This window comes from Anas platyrhynchos, chromosome Z (assembly GCF_047663525.1).
Source record: "Anas platyrhynchos isolate ZD024472 breed Pekin duck chromosome Z, IASCAAS_PekinDuck_T2T, whole genome shotgun sequence".
NCBI classification, from domain to species: domain Eukaryota; kingdom Metazoa; phylum Chordata; class Aves; order Anseriformes; family Anatidae; genus Anas; species Anas platyrhynchos.
In genome coordinates, this window is record NC_092621.1 from 39,273,400 (window position 1) to 39,296,094 (window position 22,695).

The 22,695-nt window shown below is 38.2% G+C and overlaps 1 protein-coding gene across 1 annotated transcript in view; it reads right to left on the minus strand.

The window, feature by feature from the left end:
* The window catches only part of TMC1 (transmembrane channel like 1), a 65,120-nt gene that overhangs the window by 12,235 nt on the left and 30,190 nt on the right, over positions 1-22,695 (minus strand). Inside the window, exons 9-14 of the mRNA XM_038170439.2 lie at positions 19,967-20,109; positions 15,239-15,383; positions 13,015-13,209; positions 8,665-8,844; positions 8,318-8,470; positions 6,758-6,886 (exon numbers count right to left, since the gene is read on the minus strand). Of these exons, the coding sequence (XP_038026367.2) occupies positions 6,758-6,886; positions 8,318-8,470; positions 8,665-8,844; positions 13,015-13,209; positions 15,239-15,383; positions 19,967-20,109 (945 nt within the window). The remainder of the gene's footprint in view (positions 1-6,757; positions 6,887-8,317; positions 8,471-8,664; positions 8,845-13,014; positions 13,210-15,238; positions 15,384-19,966; positions 20,110-22,695) is intronic.

Here is a 22,695-nt window from a genome sequence, read left to right on the forward strand (position 1 = left end):
CTTGTGGTTGGGTCTACTACAGGCCACTTAGTCAAGGGGAGCCTGTGGATGAGGCATTCTTGCTTCAACTACAAGAAGCATTGCATTTGTACACTCTCATCCTGACGGGACCAGTAGTGTTCCCCAGGGTTCAGTGTTGAGGCCCATTCTCTTTAATATCCTTATTGATTATTTGGAGGAGGGAACTGAGTACAACCTCAGTAAGTTTGCAGACACCAAGTTGGGAGGAAGTGTCAATCTGCTGGAAGGTAGGAAGACCCTGCAGATGGGCTTGGACAGGTTGGGTGAATGGGAAGAGGCCAGTGGGATGAGGTTCAACAAGGCTAAGCACTGGGTCCTGCACTTTGGCCACAACAACCTATGCAGCACTACAGGTTTGGGGGACTTTGGTTGGAAAGCTGTGCAGAGGAAAAAGATCTGGGGGTGCTGATTGGTGCTCACCTGAACATGAGCTGGCAGTGTGCCCAGGTGGCCAAGAAAGCTAACGGCATCCTGCCTTGTATCAGGAATAGTGTAGCTTGCAGGACGAGGGAGGTGATCATTCCCCTGTACTCTGCTCTCGTGAGGCTGCTCCTCAAGTATTGCATTCAGGTTTGGGCTCCTCAGTACAGGACAGACATTGAGGCCCTGGAACGTGTCCAGGGAAGGGCTAAGGAGCTGGTTAAGGTCTGGAACACAAGTCCTGTGAGGAGCAGCTGAGGGAACTGGGGTTGCTTAGTCTGGAGACGAGGAGGCATAACGGAGACCATATTGCTCTCTAGAACTACCTGAAAGAAGGGTGTGAGGAGCTGGGGGTCAGACTCTTCTCACAGAAAACTAGTGGTGGGACTAGAGTGAATGGCCTCAAGTTGCTCCAGGAGAGGTTAAGGTTGGAAATTAGGAGATATTTCTTCTCAAAAAGAGTAGTCAGGCATTGGAACAGGCTGCCCAGGGAAGTCGTGGAGTCACCATCCCTGGGGGTGCTTAAGGAAAGGTTGGACTTGGTGCTTAGGAACATGTTTTAGACGGGGCCATTGGTGGTAGAATGATGGTTGGACCAGATGACCTTGGAGGTCTTTTCCAATCCTAATGATGCTAGGACTTCTTCCACCTGGAATTCTGCTGGGAAAACTACACAGCAGGCTGCAAACAATCCAGGAGATTCCTAGAGTAGGTTGAGGATAACTTACTTGTCCAGGTATTAGACAAACCAGAGGAGAAGTGTTACCTGACCTGGTGCTCACCAACACCAAAGAGTTCATAAAAGAGGTCAAGATTGCAGGCAATCTGGGCTGCAGTGGCCACACACTGGTTGAGTTTGTGGTCTTGAGGAATACGGGCATGGCAAAGAGCAAAGTCAGGACGCTGAACTTCCAAGGAGTGAAATTCAAACTAACTAAAGACCTAGAATATGAGATCCCCTGGAACACTGTCCTTATGGACAAAGGAGCTGAACAGAGCTGACAACTCTTTAAGGATGTTTTTCTTAGAGAGCAAGAGCTCTCTATCCCCTGTGTAAAAAAAAAAAGCAGGCAGGGAGGGCAGACAACTGAGATAGCAGACCAAAGACCTGCTGGTCAAACTGAAATGCAAGAGGGGAATATGCAGTTATTGGAAGCAGGGACACATGGCCTGAAAGAGTATAGGGTTGCAATCCCATGTGAACCTAATGAAGTTCAACAAGTCCAAGTGCAAGGTGCTGCACCTGGGCTGGGCAATCCCGGACAGGAGTATAGAGTGGTAGAAGAAGGTTTGTTCAGTCTTGGGACCAATGCTCTTCAACATCTTTATCAATGACATACATGATGGAATCGAGTGCACCCTCAGCAAGTTTGCAGATGACACCAAGATGAGCAGTTGATACAATAGAGGGAAGGGATGCCAACCAGAGGGACCAGGACAGGCTGGAGAAGCGGGCCCATGAGAACCAAACGAGGTTCAAGAAGTCCAAGTGCAAGGTAATCCTAGGCAATCCCAGGTATTTATTTAGACTGGGAGAATAAGAACTTGAGAGCAGCCCTGCAAAGAAGGACTTGGGGGTCCTGATGGAAGAGAAGCTGGACATGAGCCAGCAATGTGCGCTTGCAGCCTGGAAGACCAACTGTGTCCTGGGCTGCATTAAAAAAAGGGTGGCCAGCAGGGAGAGGAAGGTGATTGTCCCCCTCTACTCTGCCCTTGTGAGGCCCCACCCAGAATACTGCATGCAGGCCTGGGGCACCCAGCACAAGAAGGATGTGAAGTTCTGGGAATGGCTCCAGAGGAGGGTCACTAAGATGTCAGAGGGCTGGAGCATCTCTCTTATGCTGAAAGGTTGAGGGAACTGGGATTGTTTAGCTTGGAGAAGAGAAGGCTCCAGGAAGACCTCAATGCAGCCTTCCAATACTTGAAGGTAGCATATAAACAGGAGGGGGAACACTTGTTTACACATGTTGGTAGTGATAGGACAAGGGGGAATGATTTTAAACCAGGAGATTTAGGTTAGATATTAGGAGGAAGATTTCCACTCAGAGGGTGGTGAGGCACAGGAACAGGTTGCCCAGAGAGACTGTGGATGCCCCATCCCTGGCAGTGTTCAAGACCAGGTTAGATGAGACCATGGTCAACCTTATCTAGTGGGTGGCATCTCTGCCAATGACAGGGGGAGTTGGAACTAAATGATCTTTAAGGTCCCTTCCAACCCACGCCATTCTATGATTCTATGTGTTTCCAGTTGGCAACTGGCACTCTCTATTCATGTCAAGCTGTCCTACAATGTGCAACATGGCTTCCAGCAGTGGAAGACTGCAGGAATTTAACAAACCTTCTTAAATCCAGTAGCACCACCCAAGGTCACATCAAACAGCACTAGGGCAGCTCTTGTGACAAAAAAGTCCCTGCATAAAGAGCAGATGATTCACAGTAAATGACAGAAAAGTCTTCAGGAAGACCAAATAGAAGCCAGATCATAGAATCATAAAATCATAGAATATCCTTCTTGAATCACAGAATCACAGAATTGAAGGGGTTGGAAGGGACCTCAAAATATCATCGGGTCCAACCCCCCTGCCAAAGCAGGTTCCCTAGAGCAGGATGCCCAGGTAGGTGTCCAGACAGGCCTTAAATATCTCCAGAGAAGGAGACTCAACAACCTCCCTGGGCAGCCTGTTCCAGTGCTCCATCAACCTCACCGTGAAGTTCTTTCGCATGTTGGTGTGGAACTTCCTGTGCTCTATCTTGTGGCCATTACTCCTTGTCCTGTCCCTACAAACCACTGAAAAGAGGTTGGCCAAATCCCTCTGTCTCCCACACCTCAGGTATTTATACACATTGAAGAGATCCCCTCTCAGTCTTCTATTCTCCAGGCTGAACAGACCCAGGTCTCTCAGCCTTTCCTCATAAGGAAGATGCTCCAGGCCCCGTATCATCTTTTTGGCCCTCTGCTGGACTCTTTCCAGGAGATCCCTGTCTTTTTTGTACCAGGGAGCCCAGAACTGGTACTCCAGCTGAGGCCTGACCAGGGCAGAGTAGAGGGGGAGGATCACCTTGACCTGCTGGCCACGCTCCTTTTAATGCACGTCAGGACCCCATTGACCCTCTTGGCCACAAGGGCACACTGCTGGCTCATGGTCAACCTGTCATCCACCAGGACCCCCAGATCCTTCTCCTCAGAGCTCCTCTCCAGCAGGTCATCCCCCAGCCTGTAATGATACATATGGTTGTTCCTTCCCAGGTGCAGGACTCTACACTTGCTCTTATTAAACCTCATTTCGTTTCTTGGATGGTTGGTGTGGGAGTGTGGCCATGAGGGTGGACCAGCCCTGTGGTTGGTGATAACATCAGGCTCTTAACGATGAGGCCATCAGGAATGTAAAGATTTCAGAGGGAACAAAGAAGGGTGATTCAAGAGATGCCTTGCCATCTTGGGTTGCTTGTTCTCCAGCATTTAATACATGGAAGTTGCTGGGTGTTTGCGGTTGCCAGGCAAAGTTGTTTACCAATGAACAGTTAGTGGAAGAGGACTGTTGTGGGGCAAATGGCATAAGAAGGGAGCCTCAATATGGGGATGCAACAAGGATAATGAATTTATGCCCTCAATATGAGAGATGAAGTTAGGCCCTCAGTGTAAGAGATGTCATCAATAAAGTAGTACCAGTTACTGATCCTAAAAGAACCCTGGTGCCCGTGTGGTCATTATGCCACAAGTTGGAAGGGACCCACAGGGATCATTGAGTCCAACTGGGTTCCCAAAGGACCACCCAGATAATCAGACCATGTGTCTGACAGCATTTTCCAAATGTTTCTTGACCTCTGGCACATTTGGTGCTGTGACCACTGCCCTGCGGAGCCTGTTCCAGTACCTGGCCACCCTGTCTGTGAAAAACTTTTTCCTCTCAGTAAAAAACTTTTTCCTGATATCCGGCCTGAACAGCTGTAGCAGCTTCAAGACATTTCCTCGTGTTGTATCGCTGATCACCTGAGAGAAGCGATACTCCCCTCATGATGAAGCTGTAGACTGTGATGAGGCCTCCCCTCAGACTTCTCAAAGATGAATAAACCAAGTGACTTCAGCTACTCATACTTCTTGCCCTCCAGACCCTTCACTATCTTTGTTGCCTTCCTTTGGACACTCTCTAACAGCTTGATATCTCCTGTACTGTGGTGCCTAGAACTGCACTTGATAACTACTTGAGGTGAGGCTGCATCAGTGCAGAGCAGAGCAGAACAATCACTTACCTCGACCAACTAGCAATGCTGTGCTTGATGCACCCCAGGATATGGCTGCCAAGATGCCAAGGCACACTGCTGGCTCATGTTCAACTTGCTGCCAAACAAAACCCCCAGTTCCCTTTCTGCAGGGCTAATTTCCAGCCTCTCATCCCCCAGTCTGTATTAATAGCCAGGGTTACCCCTTCCCAGGTGCAGAATCCAGAACTTGTTCTTGTTAAACTTCACATTGTTGGTGATTGCTAAGCTCTCTAATTTGTCCAGATCTCTCTCCGAGGCCTCACCACCCTTGACAGAGTCAGCAGCTCCACCCAGTTTGGTATCATCCACAAACTCACTCAAAAAACCTGCAAGTTCAACAACCAAATCGTTTATGAAAACACTGAAGAAGACTGGTCCTAAAATGGAGCCATGGAAAACCCCAGTAGTGACAGGTTGTGATCATCCTAGGTAACAAATCCATGTTGTAGTCCTCAGATTAGCTTTCAGACTTGCATTCATTCATACTCTTTCATCCTGAAAATCCTAATAGGGAAAAGTTCCAGGATATCTTTAAAAAGGATATCTTTTAAAGGATATCCACTTTAATATCTTTGGAAAACATGAAGTCTGAGCTATTTCCTGTAAGATACAGTACTGGACACAGCAATTCATGTGTTCCCCGTATTCATTCTCAGTTATTAAAATAGCTGTGACAAGTATGAAAATGTGAAGAAGTTCCAGATGCCATTTAAGCATATGAAAATACACTGTTCCACAAGCTGTGCTGGTTCTCTGTGCATACTGTATTTAAATCCTTGCAATTGATATTGTTATTGCAAAGGTTGTATCTTGGTTCTTCACAAACTGGCTGGCTCGTGATCGCTGTATCCAGTCCTACCCCAGTCCTTTTAGATATACACAGGAGAATTAACAGGGAGAAATTGAACCTTGCTATACAGGCTGAAGTTTCATAGGAGCCAGCCAACATGAATGACATTGCTACAACAAATATATACATACATACATACATATATATATGTATATATATATAACACCGTACTTTCTGTCTCTGGAAAATTATAATTTGCTGAAAGGTGGCTCATGGTAAACAAACAACAACAACAACAAAAATGTGCATACATTAAGCTAATATTTTGAGGAAAGAAGGAAAAGGTATAGTGGCTGTTCAAGCAGATGTACCCTAGATAACTTTAAATGATATAGCTCTCTCTGTACTGTTCAGTAAGTACACAAGAAGCTACAGAAGAAAGTTCACCTTTCCCTGTATCCTGACTGCAACTTAAGAGGTGAAAACTACATCAGTCCTTACACTGCAGGTATCTTAGCTGGCTAATTTAATCTAGCACAGATCCATATAAAAGAATGAATGTCTCAAATCCCAAGTGCAGAGCTGGCATACCTACTTGTGCTTATGTTAATGGAACTCGTATATTTTATTTCACACAATTGTAAAATCATTTAGGTTTGAAAAGACCCTGAAGATCATTAAGTCCACCATCAACAAAACACTAGCAAGTCCACTAAACCATTTCCATAAGCACTGTGTCCACAAATGTGGTACTATAAAGACTTACCAAACACTTTACAAGACTAGGAAGAAAAATGAAAATGAATGAAATGAATGTACTTGATTTGTAATGTAGCATTAATGTATCTTATAAGGTTTCTGGGGAAAAAAAAAAAAAAAGTCTTTTGTATTTTTCTTCACAAACACTGTCTGTTTCATTATGTTAGAAGACCCTATGGGAAAGTTCATAGAAATCAGTGAGAGAAATCTGCAGACCTGGGAGTGTCTTTAAAATTGAAATGTGTGAAAAATGTGTAGCTAGCTTGTTTACACAATGAAATTAATAAAATAATGTTTTCAAAGGTTATTGAAGCCTGAAGAATAAGATAAATATTAAGACAAAAGCAAATTCTGAGACAAAGCAAAATGTTGTTCAGGAATTTTGAAGGTGATATGCCTAGGCAACTGTAAACTCTGTATGATTAAAAGAAAAATGCAATTTACTATAAAAACATGAAGTGATGATCTGACAAAAACATTTAAAATAACAAATAGTATACTTACAAATCCATACTCCAAGTCCCAGCACCAGCAGTAATTGAAAAACCTAACAAAGACTGCTCTCAAGAAATCGCCGATTAGAATTGTGATATAAGTTGTCATCGTGTCAGAGACTGTCAGCCGCACAAATTCCTGTTAAAGCAATATATATATTTTTTTTTTTTTTTTGAGAGAAAGAATATATTTAAGCAATTTATAGTTACAATAGTGATGAAGTACTATATTAGGATGTTCTTACCCTGCTACAACTTGGTAAAAACTCTCAGCTCCTCCTGATTCACTGATTCTGAGAAATGCCAGGAGGAAAACTGCCCCTCATTTGTTAGAGATACCTGCTGCTTTTATTTATGTTCATAGCAGATCAGACTTTCAGGGTATGATTAGTCGGGGAAAGGTTTCCAGCTAAGACTGCCACTATAGCAGAACTCCACATTGATATCTCAACCTCTCTTTTGGCTTTTTTCCTAAATGAGCACCAGTTCCCACTGAATATAGAAAAAGAAAAAAATAATAATCCAAATATCCAAAAATCCTTGTTCCTCTACTTTTGTTTCAGTAAGTCCCATCAATCCCACTAAACCCTGCTGTACCAGGCCTTACCCCATTTGCCCAAAAGACTTATTATTCTCTCTGATTTCAAATTATGGAGAAAATCAGCACAGTGGGGAAACAATAAAAAACAAAACAGGGCCTGTTTTTTCCTGTCCATCGCCTGGATAAGTGACCAGGACAGGTCACAGTATCCAGTCAGGAGTGGAGACAATCAGGTACTGAGACTGTCAAAATGATGGAACAATACCAAAAGTTGTGATTCAATGGTGGTTTTAATATTGTGGACAAAACAATAAGGTATGATCAAACAGAGAAAAAAGGGATGTTGGCAAATTCTTTGGAAGTGTCTTATTATATGAATGTCAATAGCTATGAATATTCAATTGAATCAAATAAAATGACTGATCAGATTTACTGTTAAACTACTGATGTTCTTTTGCATGATGTTACTTGGTTAAGGATAAAAATGGTTTCTGAGATGCACACTGCTAGCATGAGTTGATCATATAAAATTTTTCTTGTTGTTGTTGAGCTACTTATCTTTTCAATATACTGGTAATTGTGAAAAACTGATCTTTGCTTGATTAAAAATTTATTCAGAATTATTACTTTTATTTATTTTTGTGACCAATCCAACTTTGCATAATTGTTAAACAGGCTTTGCAAGACAGATGAGGTGAGGAAAAAGAATCAGGAGAATAGTGAGGAAAAAAGAAAAAAAAATAAAAATGAATGCTTTGAATTCTCTGAGGTACCAGAAGGGGGACCTCCCTACCAAATAAGATTCAAATAAATTACAATAGCTGTTTCTAAGCTTTGTAGCTTGGAGGAAAAAATAAATAAATAAATAAATAAATATATAATCCTTCATTATCTTGTCCAACATCTGCATTTTCTCATGCTCTAACACCTTAATATCTCTAGTCAGCAGAAATTAAGAGGGGTTTAGTATGATATCTTGTAACACACTATGATCTATTTTCAAATATGAACTCAAATAAGTTATATTACCTGGCCTACCATTGTTTCCCAACATGGGCCTCTGGGGACATCTGCAGGGTCTACCTGTATTGGAGGAGCAGTTGAATTTTCTGGAATAGTACCATTGTATAGACTGGCCTCCCATATTGTCATGTTATACTTGACAATCTTCTCTTCTTCCAACTAAATAAATAGAGGATTAAAAATAAATAAATAAATAAAATAAAGTAACATGAACTTAAATTGCCAATATTCAACCTTTTCTTTTCCACTCCAAGACTTTTCCATCTTTCCCTGACATGTCTATGACATGATTGGAAATATACATCCTTACCCTGATACATATTAAAATTAATAAAAGGAGGTAAACAGCTTGCCTTGAGATTGATTTCATCCATTAGGGCAATGATGAAAGTGTAGAGATTGCCAAGAAAAAGAGCAAAGATGCGTCCCAGCTGCCATCTTAGAGCTATTCGAGGGTGGTAGTTTTCCAGAGAACTTATTACATCAAATAAAGTTGGACAGAACATTCCTAAAAGTGACATGACCATGTTCACCTAGGGGGAAAGAAAAAAAATAAAAAAAAATAAAAAAATAAAGGAAAGAAGGAAAAAAGAGTTTACTGTGAAATGTTAGAGGCAAGATTGATTTTGATGACGAATGTATTTCTATTGCTACTTGTTATTTGGTATTTGATTTAATGAAAAGCAAAATCCACCCTGGGAGTCACAAGGTGCTTTTGCAAAGATGCAAAGAAACAATGAGGTGAAAACTTATTTTTATTCTCCTGTAAATAGATACTTTGAATTTTTTTTTCATTTTTTCAATTCACTTTAACATCAGAAAAAAAAGTCAAGTATTAGCTGTTTTAAGTACAACCTACATTTTAGAAAAAAATGTCATAGAACTTAGCAAAAACTATTTCCAATACTGTTTCATCCTAAATCTCTTCCTTGTTTTCCCAATAGACACATACATATTCTATATAAAGCATTTCTCTAAAAATTCAATGAAACAATGAAGTAAAAGTTATAAAATAATAACTATAATAATAACAATAACAATAATAATAATTGTCTTTCAGTTGTTCTGAATTTAGCAACTCTCAGTCATCCTGGAATCCATTTTGATAGAACTATTGCAAATTTTAACACTTTCCTAACTTTCTGCTATCAAGGAATAGAAGATTGGTCTTGGTTCTCAGAAATAATATGATAGCAGAAAAGCACTATGCCAAAAAAAAAAATAAAAAAATCACTCTCTATTAAATAAGTACATTCCCACTTTAAAAATTCTCACCCAGTTCTTCTAATGGAAGACATGGCTCTTTAGAAGGAAGGGCATGTCCTTTAGGCAGGTTTAAATATAGTACTTGCTAACTACATCAAATGTTTCTTTGTTGCTTCACTATGGGAAAAGCAGAAAACAAGTAACTATTCTTCTTTATCATTAAATGTTTTCTATATTTTTCTTAAGTTCTTTTTTATCGTTTATCTGAAGTAAGAATATTCTTTCTCATTTGCTTTCTATCTGCATTTTGCCATGCCTTCACTATGCTCCCATCTCAAAGAGATTTCCAGTTCAAGATTAAATATATATATATATATATGTATCATGCATGTAAGCATTATACAGTTACAGTTCATAATCGGTATGGTCTTATCTTCAGTGTCTGCTGAGTGAATCTCAAAAACCACTCCCTGACCTACCGTAATAGCATTTCTGAGTAAGAAAGGAACAGCAATGAAGATATATATACTAATCAGTGAAAACCCTGGTTCAAAACAAAGTTCTTCATCTCTCTAGAACATTAACTACTCTAGACACCAAGAGTATGACACTCTGAAAGCTAGAAAATTACTGCTTACACAAGCTTTTCAAGCTGCTATGAATTGGATAAGAAATTCTGTGGCTGCATTTACATCTAAACACCAGCTTCCTCTGCATATGAAAGTGTGCCAGACATTAAATAGTGAATTCTGACTGCTTGCTTGTTAAAGGATAAGTTCATTAAAGGTAAGTAGTCTAGTGAATATAAGTCATATCTTCTACCAACAATTGCAGTAGTCACAGATTTTTCTAGCATCTGCTGCAGAAAGCAGTAATAAACAACTATTTTTCTAGTTAATAGAGTTTAATTTTTAAAAATACAATTAGAAGTAAAATTTATATTTCATAACAATAAAAGCCACCTGACGATTTCTCCAATTTACACAGCGTATTGAAAACATGGCTTAATAACCACAGTGAAAGTCTGCTCCATAGATACTACCAGAAACATTAAAGTAAATATCAGGAAGCTTTTGGCAAAAGTTCTAAGGGGTTGTTTCACCTTGCAAAATAAAAAAATAAATAAATTAAAATGTGTAGGCCCTAAGCCATATCTCCTCTTTGCCCAAATGTTGTTAATAATCGTGACACAGAGAAATCAGTCTGACTCCCCATAAGTTCATTCTGCTTTTAAGTATTTTTATCTTTAAACAGTACATTTGAGAAAACAAGTACCAATGTACTGGAGAGATGTTCACCATATAATGTAGTTCTACAAATTATCTTTTGTCAAATGAGAAAAGTCAATTCCTATTCAGTACTTTTCATCTTATTTCAGAGTACTGCAACAAGGAAATCAGTAGAATTATTCTTTATTTTATCCACAGTCATGGGGAAATTGTTATAAGAATCAAATAGTTACAGAATCATTGTTCATCCATGACCAACCACCTGGCCACAACCACATGTGAGAAGAGATGCAAAGGCTGATGAGGTACCTTAACAGTCCTAGTCTGCCTCTTTGCACTAATTTCCTACTCTTTGTGATGGGCTAGATAGTTTCAACTGAACTGTGACCCTGAAGGACTAGATACTGCTGAGATGAAGTTCAGGTCCACAGAATCCAGTTTTGAATTGATTTGCAATAATATGGCAGAGGACAACAATCAGAGAGAAAAATAGGCATTGTCCACAAAGTCACCACTGGCACTTTATTAGGTCATGAGCTTCAGGAACAGAATATATGAAAAATATTTATCCCAGATTGCTCCAAGGACACCATGAATATGTGTAAACACTTTCTAACCCCCTAATGCATCTATTGTGAAAATAAATTCTTACAACAGTAGCTGAATATTTTTATGAAGAAAGTTGCTTGAGTTATATGTAAAAGCTGCACTTTTCCTTGCTTTAAATAGTACACAAGGTGTTTATAATCTTATTCTGATCAAAATCTCAGTTCATTTATTCATGACACAAATGTAAGAGTTAAACTAGAAAATAAGAAAAAAAAATAACAAAAAAAGAAAAATATTTAAATGGCTGTTAAGAAGAAGCCAAATATACGTATTTAATTAAATACTATTACCTAATCAAAGGTAATATTTTGTACCTCACAAATATGTTCATTGATTGTCAACAGGGAAAAATTTGTAGTTAAGTAACAGCAACACTGCCACTCTCATTTAGCAACACCTGCTCTAAGTCTCTGTGATACAGTGCCTCCTTAGCAGTGTTCTTTTGTACAGTAAACAAAAAATAAAATGTAAACATGCATATGCTTAAGTAATTTCCAGATTGCAACATAAGCTAATGTAACAGCTTTCAGTAGTACTGTCCATGTTAGAACAAATCTGTTACCACACCTTTCAACTGAGAAAACTGAATTCCTTCTGAACAGCCTTCATCTGCTAGTCTGTTGTCACATTTAGAGCTTGTGTTGCTTTAAGCCAAGTAGTTGTTACAATAATTCTTTCCCAACCGGAGTAAAAAGAACTAATTTTTATCAAATAATTTAATCCAATACTTAGCTGACTTATTTCTCTGGACTCCAAAGGTGGATTGCTGGAGTTTGCATGGTACTTTCCATGACAGATTTTGGTGTTCAAAGTTAAGGACTGACTTTCTTCATTTTATCATCATCCATGCCATTAGCTTTGTGAGGCTGGCATCTTTTTCCCTTACTTTAATTCAGATATCAGCTTCACTCTCTAGGTCAGAAGATGAGCTTTAAATAATGAACAGCTAGTTTTACAATATGCACAATAGTGTGTCTGTTAAATAAAAACCAGTCTGTTCAGGTTTTTATACAGCAATGTTGAATTCAAGTGCCTACTACATACAGTTACAGCAAACACAATCACTTTCACTATATACCTCTATAAGTCAGGACTGGACTTACTCTAGAAGAAAACAGATTAAACAGAGAAAAAAAAAAAAAAAAAAAGAAAAAAAAAAGATATTGTGTTCTTGGACTGGGCAGGTGAAGCTGGAAGGCTTAAGCTTCATACTGTTGCTGTACTGCAGAGTGGTATCTCTGAGGTCCCAAATAACTTTGGACATGGCTGCTTACTAGTCACTTTCCTTGGACCAGTCTCTACAGGAAAGTAACAAGAGAGTAGGCACCTTGAGTAGATCTTGTGAGTCCACAGAGTGGCTGGAAAAACAGTTTTAGGGGCTCAAAAGAGAAAAGGTGAAGGTCTTAAAGGAAAACTGAATATAAAAGGACAATAATATATATATATATATATATATATATATATATATATATATATATATATTCCTTTTAATGAAGCACAAAGCAGAAAGACAATAAGAGTTCTTTTGCTGCACATTTACCACCCACACTCAAAGTGCTTAAATTCTCAGGGTAAAAAGAAAAAAAAAAAAAGTCAACATGCAGAGTAGAGAGACAAAGTTTGAAACCACATCTATTTTAGAAATGTGCTAGCACGAACTTCATTTCTTTCCCACCACCCGTAGTTCTCCAGACCTTCCAGGGCAAATTTCTGTGATCTTCTCACAACAAAAAAGATGAGGTAGCCACTCCCAGCAAGTGTGCATAGGGCTAAGAAGTTAGCAAGAACTCTCAGGAATCGAGTCAAGTGAATGTTTTCCTCTTTTCGGCTCTCCTGCTCCTCCACAATAGCTTCCTGCACTTGTTAGAAACAAAAGAATATTATCAGTACTTTAATGGTCAAGACTCTACATTGCTTAGTCAGTAGTTAGAATTCAGTTAAATCAGTTGTGATGATGCAAATGCACACCTGGACATCCTGTTTCAAGATAAGATTATATTGTTTCATAAAATCTGTTTTGGACCTTGAAAAATTTCAGGGATTTGGCTGCCCAGAGTTCACTTTTTTTTTCCATTGAGTGTACCACTCATTACACCTCTACTAATATGTCAAGAAGAAACCAGCACAGTCTGTCAGCTTGAAAGGTGGTGTGAGACGCTGGGGGTCACCCAACAAAACACATGTGATTAACTGCCAGCAAATGAACTGTCACAATCAAAAAATGCACATTTGTAAAAAATTGCAAAAAAGATTTATTTTGAGTCATTGATTAAGGATGAATGAAAAGATTGTTTACATATAAGAGTGTCCATCCCCTGTCCGCCCCCCAAAAATAAATAAATGAATATGATAAGCAGTGCACAGCTTTGAACTGCAAAATAAAATGCTTGCCCCACATTTATCCTTGGCCATGAGTTGCCATATATTAGAACTCTGGTGCAAATAAAATCTTCAGCTCCTGCTTTTTCAAGCAGAAAGAGCTGTCTCTCTGAACTATGTTCATGAAAAGGAAGTTAGGTTGCAGTTTTTTTTACTAAAGTAAGGAAATCAGTTGTACAAAAGGGAAGCTGAAGTACTGTATTGTAGTAATTAATTATAATAATATTTTTAAAAATAAATCATGGCTTTATTTTTCTTACCACTTGTTTGTTACAAAAATGAAAGGAGACTGCAGCAGCTCTTGAGCAAAACTCCCATGATGTCTCCCAAACCAAGGCTTCATTCTTTCTCTCCTTGCTCATTTGCAAAGGTCACAGAAAAGGTTCAGCAGTTTATTTCTCAAAAATGTCTCCAGCTGATTTATGTTCTTGTCTAGATACCATTTAGCAACTGACCTTAGCAGGTAGGCAGAGAAATCTCTCAGACTTTGAGTACGTCCAGTTAGTATTTTACTTTTTTTTTTTTTTTTAAGACCTTTTCTTTCCACTGACCTTGAGTGCAACTATTCTTGTGTTTGTAGTTTTAAGGTGGTCATATGTTGGTTATATCACTACTGCAGAAAGGAAAGGTGTATGTGATTTTATAGGGTAGCTAATGGTTGGTCCTCCAGGTCCCATGCCATATAAAATCAGTGATTGAAAGAATAGCAACTTGTTCCTGGTAACACCTTGCCAGTGTATTCCCCCCAGATTATTACGCTGAAAAATGTTTTTTCTTTTACCTACTCCACAGGCATGCCCATGTATAGCAGCACTTTCTTTAACATTCAATACATAGAATACCTCCTGTCCACTGTTTTTGCAGAAGTGCATCTCACATCTTGCCCCAGATTTCTCACAGAATGACTGGTGAAATAATCTTAGCCTACAGAGGTCTATTGTATTGCATTGCAAATTGGGCTATGTTTCATAATTGATTTCAAAATAAAAACTTTCTGTTATGCAAAGAAAGCAGTCTTTTTTATCTTTTCTTATTGAAAAACAGGTAGACACTCAGAAGTCTGACACAAATTCTTATGTGGTGAAGAATTCTTTTTAGATGATGTTATTGCTATCTTATGGTACCTCTCATGGTAGCAAGAGAACAAGAAAAAGTCAGGTTGGCAAACTGTCAGCGACCTTTTAAAAAAAGTTTTTCAGACACAAGCATCAGAGAAACTGGAAGACATCAGAGACAAGGAAAAAGAAAAGATTATTTTTACAGTAGAATCATTTTGCTAAAGCTAGTACTGCAGTCACAGAAGACATAAATGATGCTACATTTTTATCTTCCACAATGAAAAGGAAAAAAATAGGATGGAAAGGCATAAAGACCCAGACCAGAAGGGTACAGAGCTGCCCACTAAAGTTTAAGCCTAATGGCCTAGTAATGTGTTAATTCCACCTGGTTCACACCAGTGTGAAAGACAAGTCAGATTACATCTCTTTAGAGAGTTTTGTTTTACCTTAAAGCTTGTAGTGATTGAAGCAAACTTATTATCTGCTGTCTCAGGATTGCCAATCAGGTAGTCCCAGCTTGTGAACATTTTCCAGCTGAAATTAAAACTAGTGTCATCTCCACCACCATCTTCATTTGCATTCCTTGCCATTCTGCAAAAGTCAAAAAGACACAGAAAGGTCCTATTAGAAGCAGTTTTGCTATGTGAGCATGTTGTTTGTTTGTTTTAATTCTTCCTAAAGTTCTAACATTATTCTGAAAAATATATATACGTATTATCAATGCAATCAGTCATGTTGCAATCAGTTAAGTATAGAAAAATCTGCTTGAAACAAGGGAGAAGGACAGAGATTTGAAGTTCTTAGCTGTTTCTATTTATTAGCTTGCAACACATTTTTATGAGAAAGAAAGAATTTATTTCATTAACATCTCAGAGAACTTCCACTGGTTAAGAAACTCAATAGTGAACACAATATCAAGAAGATCACTTAAATAGAAAACTGCAGAAAAAAACTGAAGTAGATTTGATTATAGACCTCATTAAGAGGAAAAAAAGAATTCTAAAATAATCAACCAGAATAAAGTCTGTTTTTACCAAATAAATAAACCTTTCTATCTTGCCTCTCATCTTCTATGCACTTATAAATGAGATTTATAACAGTATCCACAAACATCAAATTATTTCTTCAGTGATTTGGTTTCATCTTGACTAGTAACTTTTCTTTTTCAAAAAGTATTGTCATTCATGTAATAAAAGTGGTCTTGCTTTTGCCTACTTCATCTCTTAATTCAACTCATTAAGCACAAGTATGGATTATATTGGTGGGGAACAAGCCATTTGACCTTGGATACAGTATTAATTTCTTGGACAAAAAATTGCACCCCTTAAAGCTGACTAATGCAATTGTATTATGTTATTAGTATCCATACATTCGATGTATCACATTTATAATGGTCCAGTGAAATGCATACTCTTATAAGAGAAGAGAAACATAAGTAAATAATACGGCAAATAGTTCTGAGCCGGCATAAACTAAAGCCATTGGGGGAAGGAGGGATTGGTTGGTTGGTTCAGGTAGTTTTTGTTGTTGTTTGGTTTGATTTTTGATTGTTTCTTTTAGTTGTTCTTGCTTGGTTGGTTCGTTGTTTTTTTGGTATGTTTTTTAAAGGTTATATACAGAAGAGACAGACTTTATGTAATTTAATTTATTATGTAATGTAATTTATTTAATTCTCTTGGTGAGAATTTGCTCTGCTGCTGGCTTCTAGACTAAGATCATTCCTTCTCAAGAATTCCTAACAAAACAGTAAATGTGGTTGAGATATTATTTCCATGAGACCAAAAATGTTTCTGTTTAGTGGAAGAGCTGAAGAGTGGAGCCATAATTCTAGATATTTCTCCTAAATACTTACTACCTCTTTCACACATGAACACTCTTTCCCAGATCTCTGTTAACAGGATAATAACAGTACCACTTCCCATTATATTGCTTTCTGGAGAAACAGCAAAGAGGACTGCAAAAACTGTCCTGAAGATCAACTAATTATAGATCAGCATTAGTGTCACATGACCAGATGGGTCACGTGTACTAGATACAGTGTAGCTTTCCTCTTTGGTCTTCCTTTGTTTTATTCTGAGGGATTCTCTGATATATTCTCTGAGACTAAGACTTTTCTAATTTTCACAGGTACATTATCAAATAAATATTTTAAAAGACAGTTTCCAGCTATACCAATGACTTCTTTATTGAATTAGTTTGCATTCTCAAAAAAAAAAAAAAAAAAAAAAAGTGTAATAGATGAAGTTTTTATTTTTTTTTATTATGAAATTCTTTTGCCCTGTGCAGGAAATGATATAATATTAGAAGAACAGATCATGATTTAATCTAGTGCTCATGAAAGTGAAAAATTCTTACCTCAGCATGAAACATTAAAAACAAATTAACTGTGATCTTTTCAAAAGTGTCCTTGAATCTTGACCTGCAAAGCTCCATTTTTCACCCTGACTAACTTTTAAAGATGCATTACAAGCTAACTGCATTTATTGCAGTAGGTGATCGTCTTGCTGGAATCAAGGGTATTAAATATTGTATCTACTAGCAGCTAATCTCCTCTGAAAATATTAAAATTATCACAGTTTATTCTAATAGTTTGGCTATAAAATAATAATAAATGAGTATTCATTTTAATTCTGATCCTAGGACAAAATTCAAGTCTGAAACTTGAAAGCCAAAAATGTCTCACTAATTGTACTACATAGGCCCAATTTCACTTACCCATATGCTTCCTACTGATTTAGTGTTATGTTTTTAACATTCTATTAAGCATAATTTTCCTGGGGAAAACACTGCTGGAGATAATTTTTATGCGATAGGACATTAAACCTTTACTATGATCAGTGGTATTAATTCTTTACCACTGTGCAAATGTGACCTAACCACCATAGTCTTGCTGAGAGTCATTTACTGCTTTGAATTACACAGAGAATTATTTGCCATATGTTTCTTTCTTGTCTTCTTCCTTCTTAAAAGAAAGTAACACACATAACGTATCACTGAAGGAAGAACAGTTGAATTTCCTGAATGTTAGTTGACATTATGCTAGCTGCAGAGCATAATGAAAAGAAGGGCTGACAGCTCTGTTCCTTGCTTTATGCATTTATTTTACACTTTGAAGTTGCAGGAGGGAAAAACTGTTATTTCAGTAAGGATTTTTTCCACTTCCACAACAGACAACAAGGAATCTTATATGACTTTGACATGCAAAAGAGGCATCAAGGGCAATAAGGAAGGGTTCCATAGGTACCTCACTGATAAAAGGAAGACTAGATGAATTATGGGCCCTCTCCAGAAAGAAACAGGAGATCCAGTCACCCAGGATATGGAGAAGGCTGAGGTACTAAATAACTATTTTGCCTGTCTTCACTGACAGGAGCTCCAATCATATGGCCTGGTTCCCAGAAGGCAAAGGCAGGGACTGGAAGAATGATGAACCACCCGTTGTATTAGGATTATGCAGCACGGTTTTGGTAGCAGGGGGCTGTAGGGGCAGCTGCTGTGAGAAGAATCCAGAAGCTGCCCCATATTAGAAAAGAGCCAGTTTCAGCCAGCTCCAAAGGGGCTCACCACTGGCCAGAGCTGAGCCAATAAGCAATGTTGTTTGTGCCTCTGGGAGAGCAGATTGAAGAAAGGGAAAAACAGTGCTGCAAAACAGCAGCTGGAAGAGAGGAGTGAGGAACAGCCCTTCAGACCCCATAGTCAGCGCAGCAAGAGGGCAGGAGGTGCTCCAGGTATGGAGCAGAAGTTCCCCTGCAGCCTGTGGAGAGTTCCCTGGTGGAGCAGGCTGTCTATCTCCCTGCATCCCATGAGTCCTATGGCAGCGCAGATCTCCATGCTGCAACCCATGGAAGTGCCCCTGGCAGAGCAGTAGGCTGTGGCCTGGAGGAGGCTGCAGCACATGGACAGCCCTCACAGGAGCAGGCTCCAGGCCGGAGCTGCAGCCTGTGGAGAGGAGCCCACGCAAGAGTAGAGGGTCTGGGGGGAGCTGCTACCTGTGGGGGATCCATGCTGGAGCAGTTTGCTCCTGGGGGATGGATGGACACCGTCATATGGAGCTGTATGGACAGTTCCTGAAGAGCTGCTGTCCGTGGACAGCCCCCTCAGGATAAGTTAGGAAGGATGGCATCCCGTGGGAGGGATCCTACATGGAGCAGGTGCAGAGAGGGACCATTAAGGAGCGGCAGAGACAAAGCATCAGGGACTGACCACAGTCCCCATTCCCCGTTCCCCAGTACTGCTCAGGATTAGGACATAGAAGATGGTGGAGGTTTTTATTTTGTTTTTGGTTTCTCACCTCTCTAGCTTGTTGGTAATAGGTAACATATTTTACTAATCTCTCTGTGCTGGGTCTGTTTTGCCCATGATGGTAAATGGGCAAGGATCTTGCTGTCCTTATCTCAAACCTTGAGGCCTTTCCATCATATTTTCACCCCCTTTCCTTTGATGAGTGGGGGAGAGAGAGAATGGTTGTGGTGGAGTTCAGATGGGTAGCTTGGTAAAAATACCACACCAGTGTTGGAAAAGATCAGGTTCGAGACCATCTATATAAGGAACCTGAACGTGCACAAGTCCATGGGATCTTATCCATGGGTCCTGGAGGTAACTGGCGGATATAGTTGCTAAGTCACTGTCCAGCATATTTGGGAAGTTTTGGCAGTCTGGTTAGGTTCTCAGTGACTGGGAGAGGGAAAACCCCCATTTTTAAAAAAGGTAAAAAAGGATGACCCGTGGAACTACAAGCTAGTCAGTCTCACCTCTGTGTCTGGCAAGATTATGTAGCATATCCTGCTGGAAACCATGCTAAGGGACATGGAAAATAAGAAGGTGATTGGTAACAGCCAAAATGACTTCACGAAGGGAAGATCTGCCCAGAGAAGTTGCGGATGCCACATCCCTGGAAATATTGAAGGCCAGGTTGGATGGGGCTCTGAGAAACCTGGTCTGTTGGGAGGTGTCCCTGCCCATGGCAGGAGGTTTGGAATTCAATGATCTTTAAGGTCCCTTCCTACCCAAGCCAGTTTATGATTCTGTGACAGAAATCAGCCTTTCTTTGCATTTTAGCTCCATTACTGTATTCCAAAGAGTGTTTTTTTTTAAAAAAAGGTAGACTTAGTGATCAACATTGATATTACCTGTCTTTCAAAATGTACTTCACTCCAAAGCCAAACAGAACTTACGTTCGAATGACAATCATAAAGCTGTAGCCAATAGTCCCAACTCCAACAAGGAAATAGGAAAGAGGCATTCTGAACTTGAGCCATCCAATTGTCCTCTGGTTATTGTAATAACCATAAAAGAGAACAGAATACTGTGCAAAGCCCTGAAAATTCAATAACAATTGTAACATCACAAGTCTGTTAGCTATGCACTTAATTAGAATGCTATCAATAGCAACATACCAAAACATTAATTTTAATGCATTCAAAACAGTTATAAGCATCACTATAGTAAATCTCACAGGATTGACAAACCCTCCTTTTGTAATTTTTAGAAAGACAGAATATTTCATGTCAATTTGCAAATATTCTATCTTCAAAACTTTACAAGGATGGTCTATCTATTGCAAAAAAATAAAAATAAAAAATCACATACTCAGTTTTACAAATTACTTTCAGTAAAAATACAATATTTTTTACTTCATTTCCACATTTCTTATATATTCTTTCTTATATATTCTTATTCATATAAAATTCTTATACACATTCTTTGCCTAACATTGTTTGCTGTTCACTGGGTGATCATTCAGTATATGTTAGTCAATACATAGCTGCATTTTATTGAATAATTATTCAGTGTTCAGGGTTTGTTAACACTTTGACTCCAAGGTTATAAGGAATGCAATGTAAATGTATCTTCTTTTCAGCAGTTCAAAGTTTATCTATTTTTCTAAAAGCCGTAATGAGAATCCCTTTCTCTTCTACAAGTCATATTCCTGATTTTTCAAAGTAATTTAATAATAAATGGTTAACAGTAAAAAGAAAAGTAAAAAAAAATAAAAATAAAAATGCTGGTATCTAAAATGTTCTAAATACCTGAAGTTTCCTGATAATCCTAGTTAGAGCAAGAAATCTCCTCCTAGAAGACTGTACATAGAAACTTTCAAATGACAACTCTCCATGGCCACACCTCCAGCTGACTGCATGAATTCAAGGCAAATATAGAGTTCAGTGAAAATGTAATTGGATCATGCATTATTTTGACACTGATACAGTAAACTGATATTTTTGTGAGTTAAAGAAGCTATTTACTTCCATTCTTCTGTTCAGGAGCTCATATGATTTAAAATAAATAATATCTCTCCTTTATATATTATCTTGCAATATGTACAGTTATTAGAGCTCTCTCTACATCTGTCACAGAGTTAATTGAAAAATTTTGTTTGCAATTCTAATGTAAAAATGAAATATTAATGTATCATTAAAATATTATTCAAAATTTCTTGATTTAAGAATCATTGTATCTCTTTTTACATCATATCAGACTGGTTTTCAGAAATAGGTATACATAGAAGAGTAATAATATTTTATTTTCTGATAAGGTAAATATTGTTATTGTTACTAGTAAAACTTTCACACTGTTGGGCCATATTGAAATTCAATAGTTGGTCTTTTGCATCTTTATGCTCATTACAACATCGTATAATTCCATGTTATCATAGCTTTCTTTCAGCTTTCTTTACAGCCTGACACAGTTCTAGAGAGTCTTTTATATCCTTCAGAATATAAAAACCTCTCATAAGTCATTGTTCTGCAAAGTCTTTGATAATTCCTCCATTATGTGTAATGTGTAATTCGGTAAGGTTTTTTGCTTGTTTGTTTGTTTGCTTTTGTTTTTGTTTTTTCTGGACTTTGCCTACAGCATTTCACCATGAAACCTGAAATATTTTTAGCTGTGTAGGCATTCATGGGAGACATCTTTTGTAATTTCCTTACCCAAATGTAAAAGAAGGGTAAGATAAGAATATTGGTCCAATGTGTTATTATAATGAAGCTTGAGAGTCTGATTCCTTTAGGTCTGGATTATTTTCTGAACTGTAGATTATACAGTGTTAAAACTGAATGCCAAGTAAAAAAAAAAAAAAAAAACATAAAAACAAAAACAAAAAAAAAAAAACAAAAAACAAAAAAAACCTGCCTCTATTTGTCAAGGAAATAATATATATATATATATATATTAACATATTAAACTAATCTTTTCTTCACCAAAGAATGGTGATTTTTTTTTTATTTTTATTTTTTTTGAGTATGAAGTAAAGTTTGTTGACACGGGTTCACTTCTTTGTAACTTACTTTGTGACATACAAGAACTGCTATCGGATGAAAAGTACTATTTCCTACACTGCTTAATTAAACATGTCAAAATCTTCAGGGAATATTTTTTGATTTGACATGCTTCAAGAAAATTCTTTTTTGCCCTGAATATTTCAGGGAATCCATCTTTTCCATGGTCGTGTTCCATGTTTATTTCTGTTGCGTTTGCTCCTGGTGTTAACTGCTGCTGTAATTCACTGGACTTTCTTCTTCAGATATGTCAGGTCTTGTTTCTCTCAGCTATTATAAACTTTCCCCTCCTTTCACCATCTGTCTTCATTCATCTTTTCTCAAATCCATTTCTTTTAAAAACTCTTTTCCCTTTTCCATTTGCTGTATGAACCTCCTTTAGTCGCCGGTCTCTTTACAATCTCCAAGTCACTATACAATTCATTTTTCTTCACTATCTCTCCGATGTTTAAATTTCTCGGTTTAAAATGTCATAATCACTTAATTTCCCACCTACATGTCTAGACATACTTTTCCTGTCATTCAAATGTGTAACCCTGATGAACCAGACACAATGTCATTTTATGCAGCAGTCATTGCAAAATGATGCAAAATGCAAGATGGCTTTTCAGAAAGGTCAAGATCCC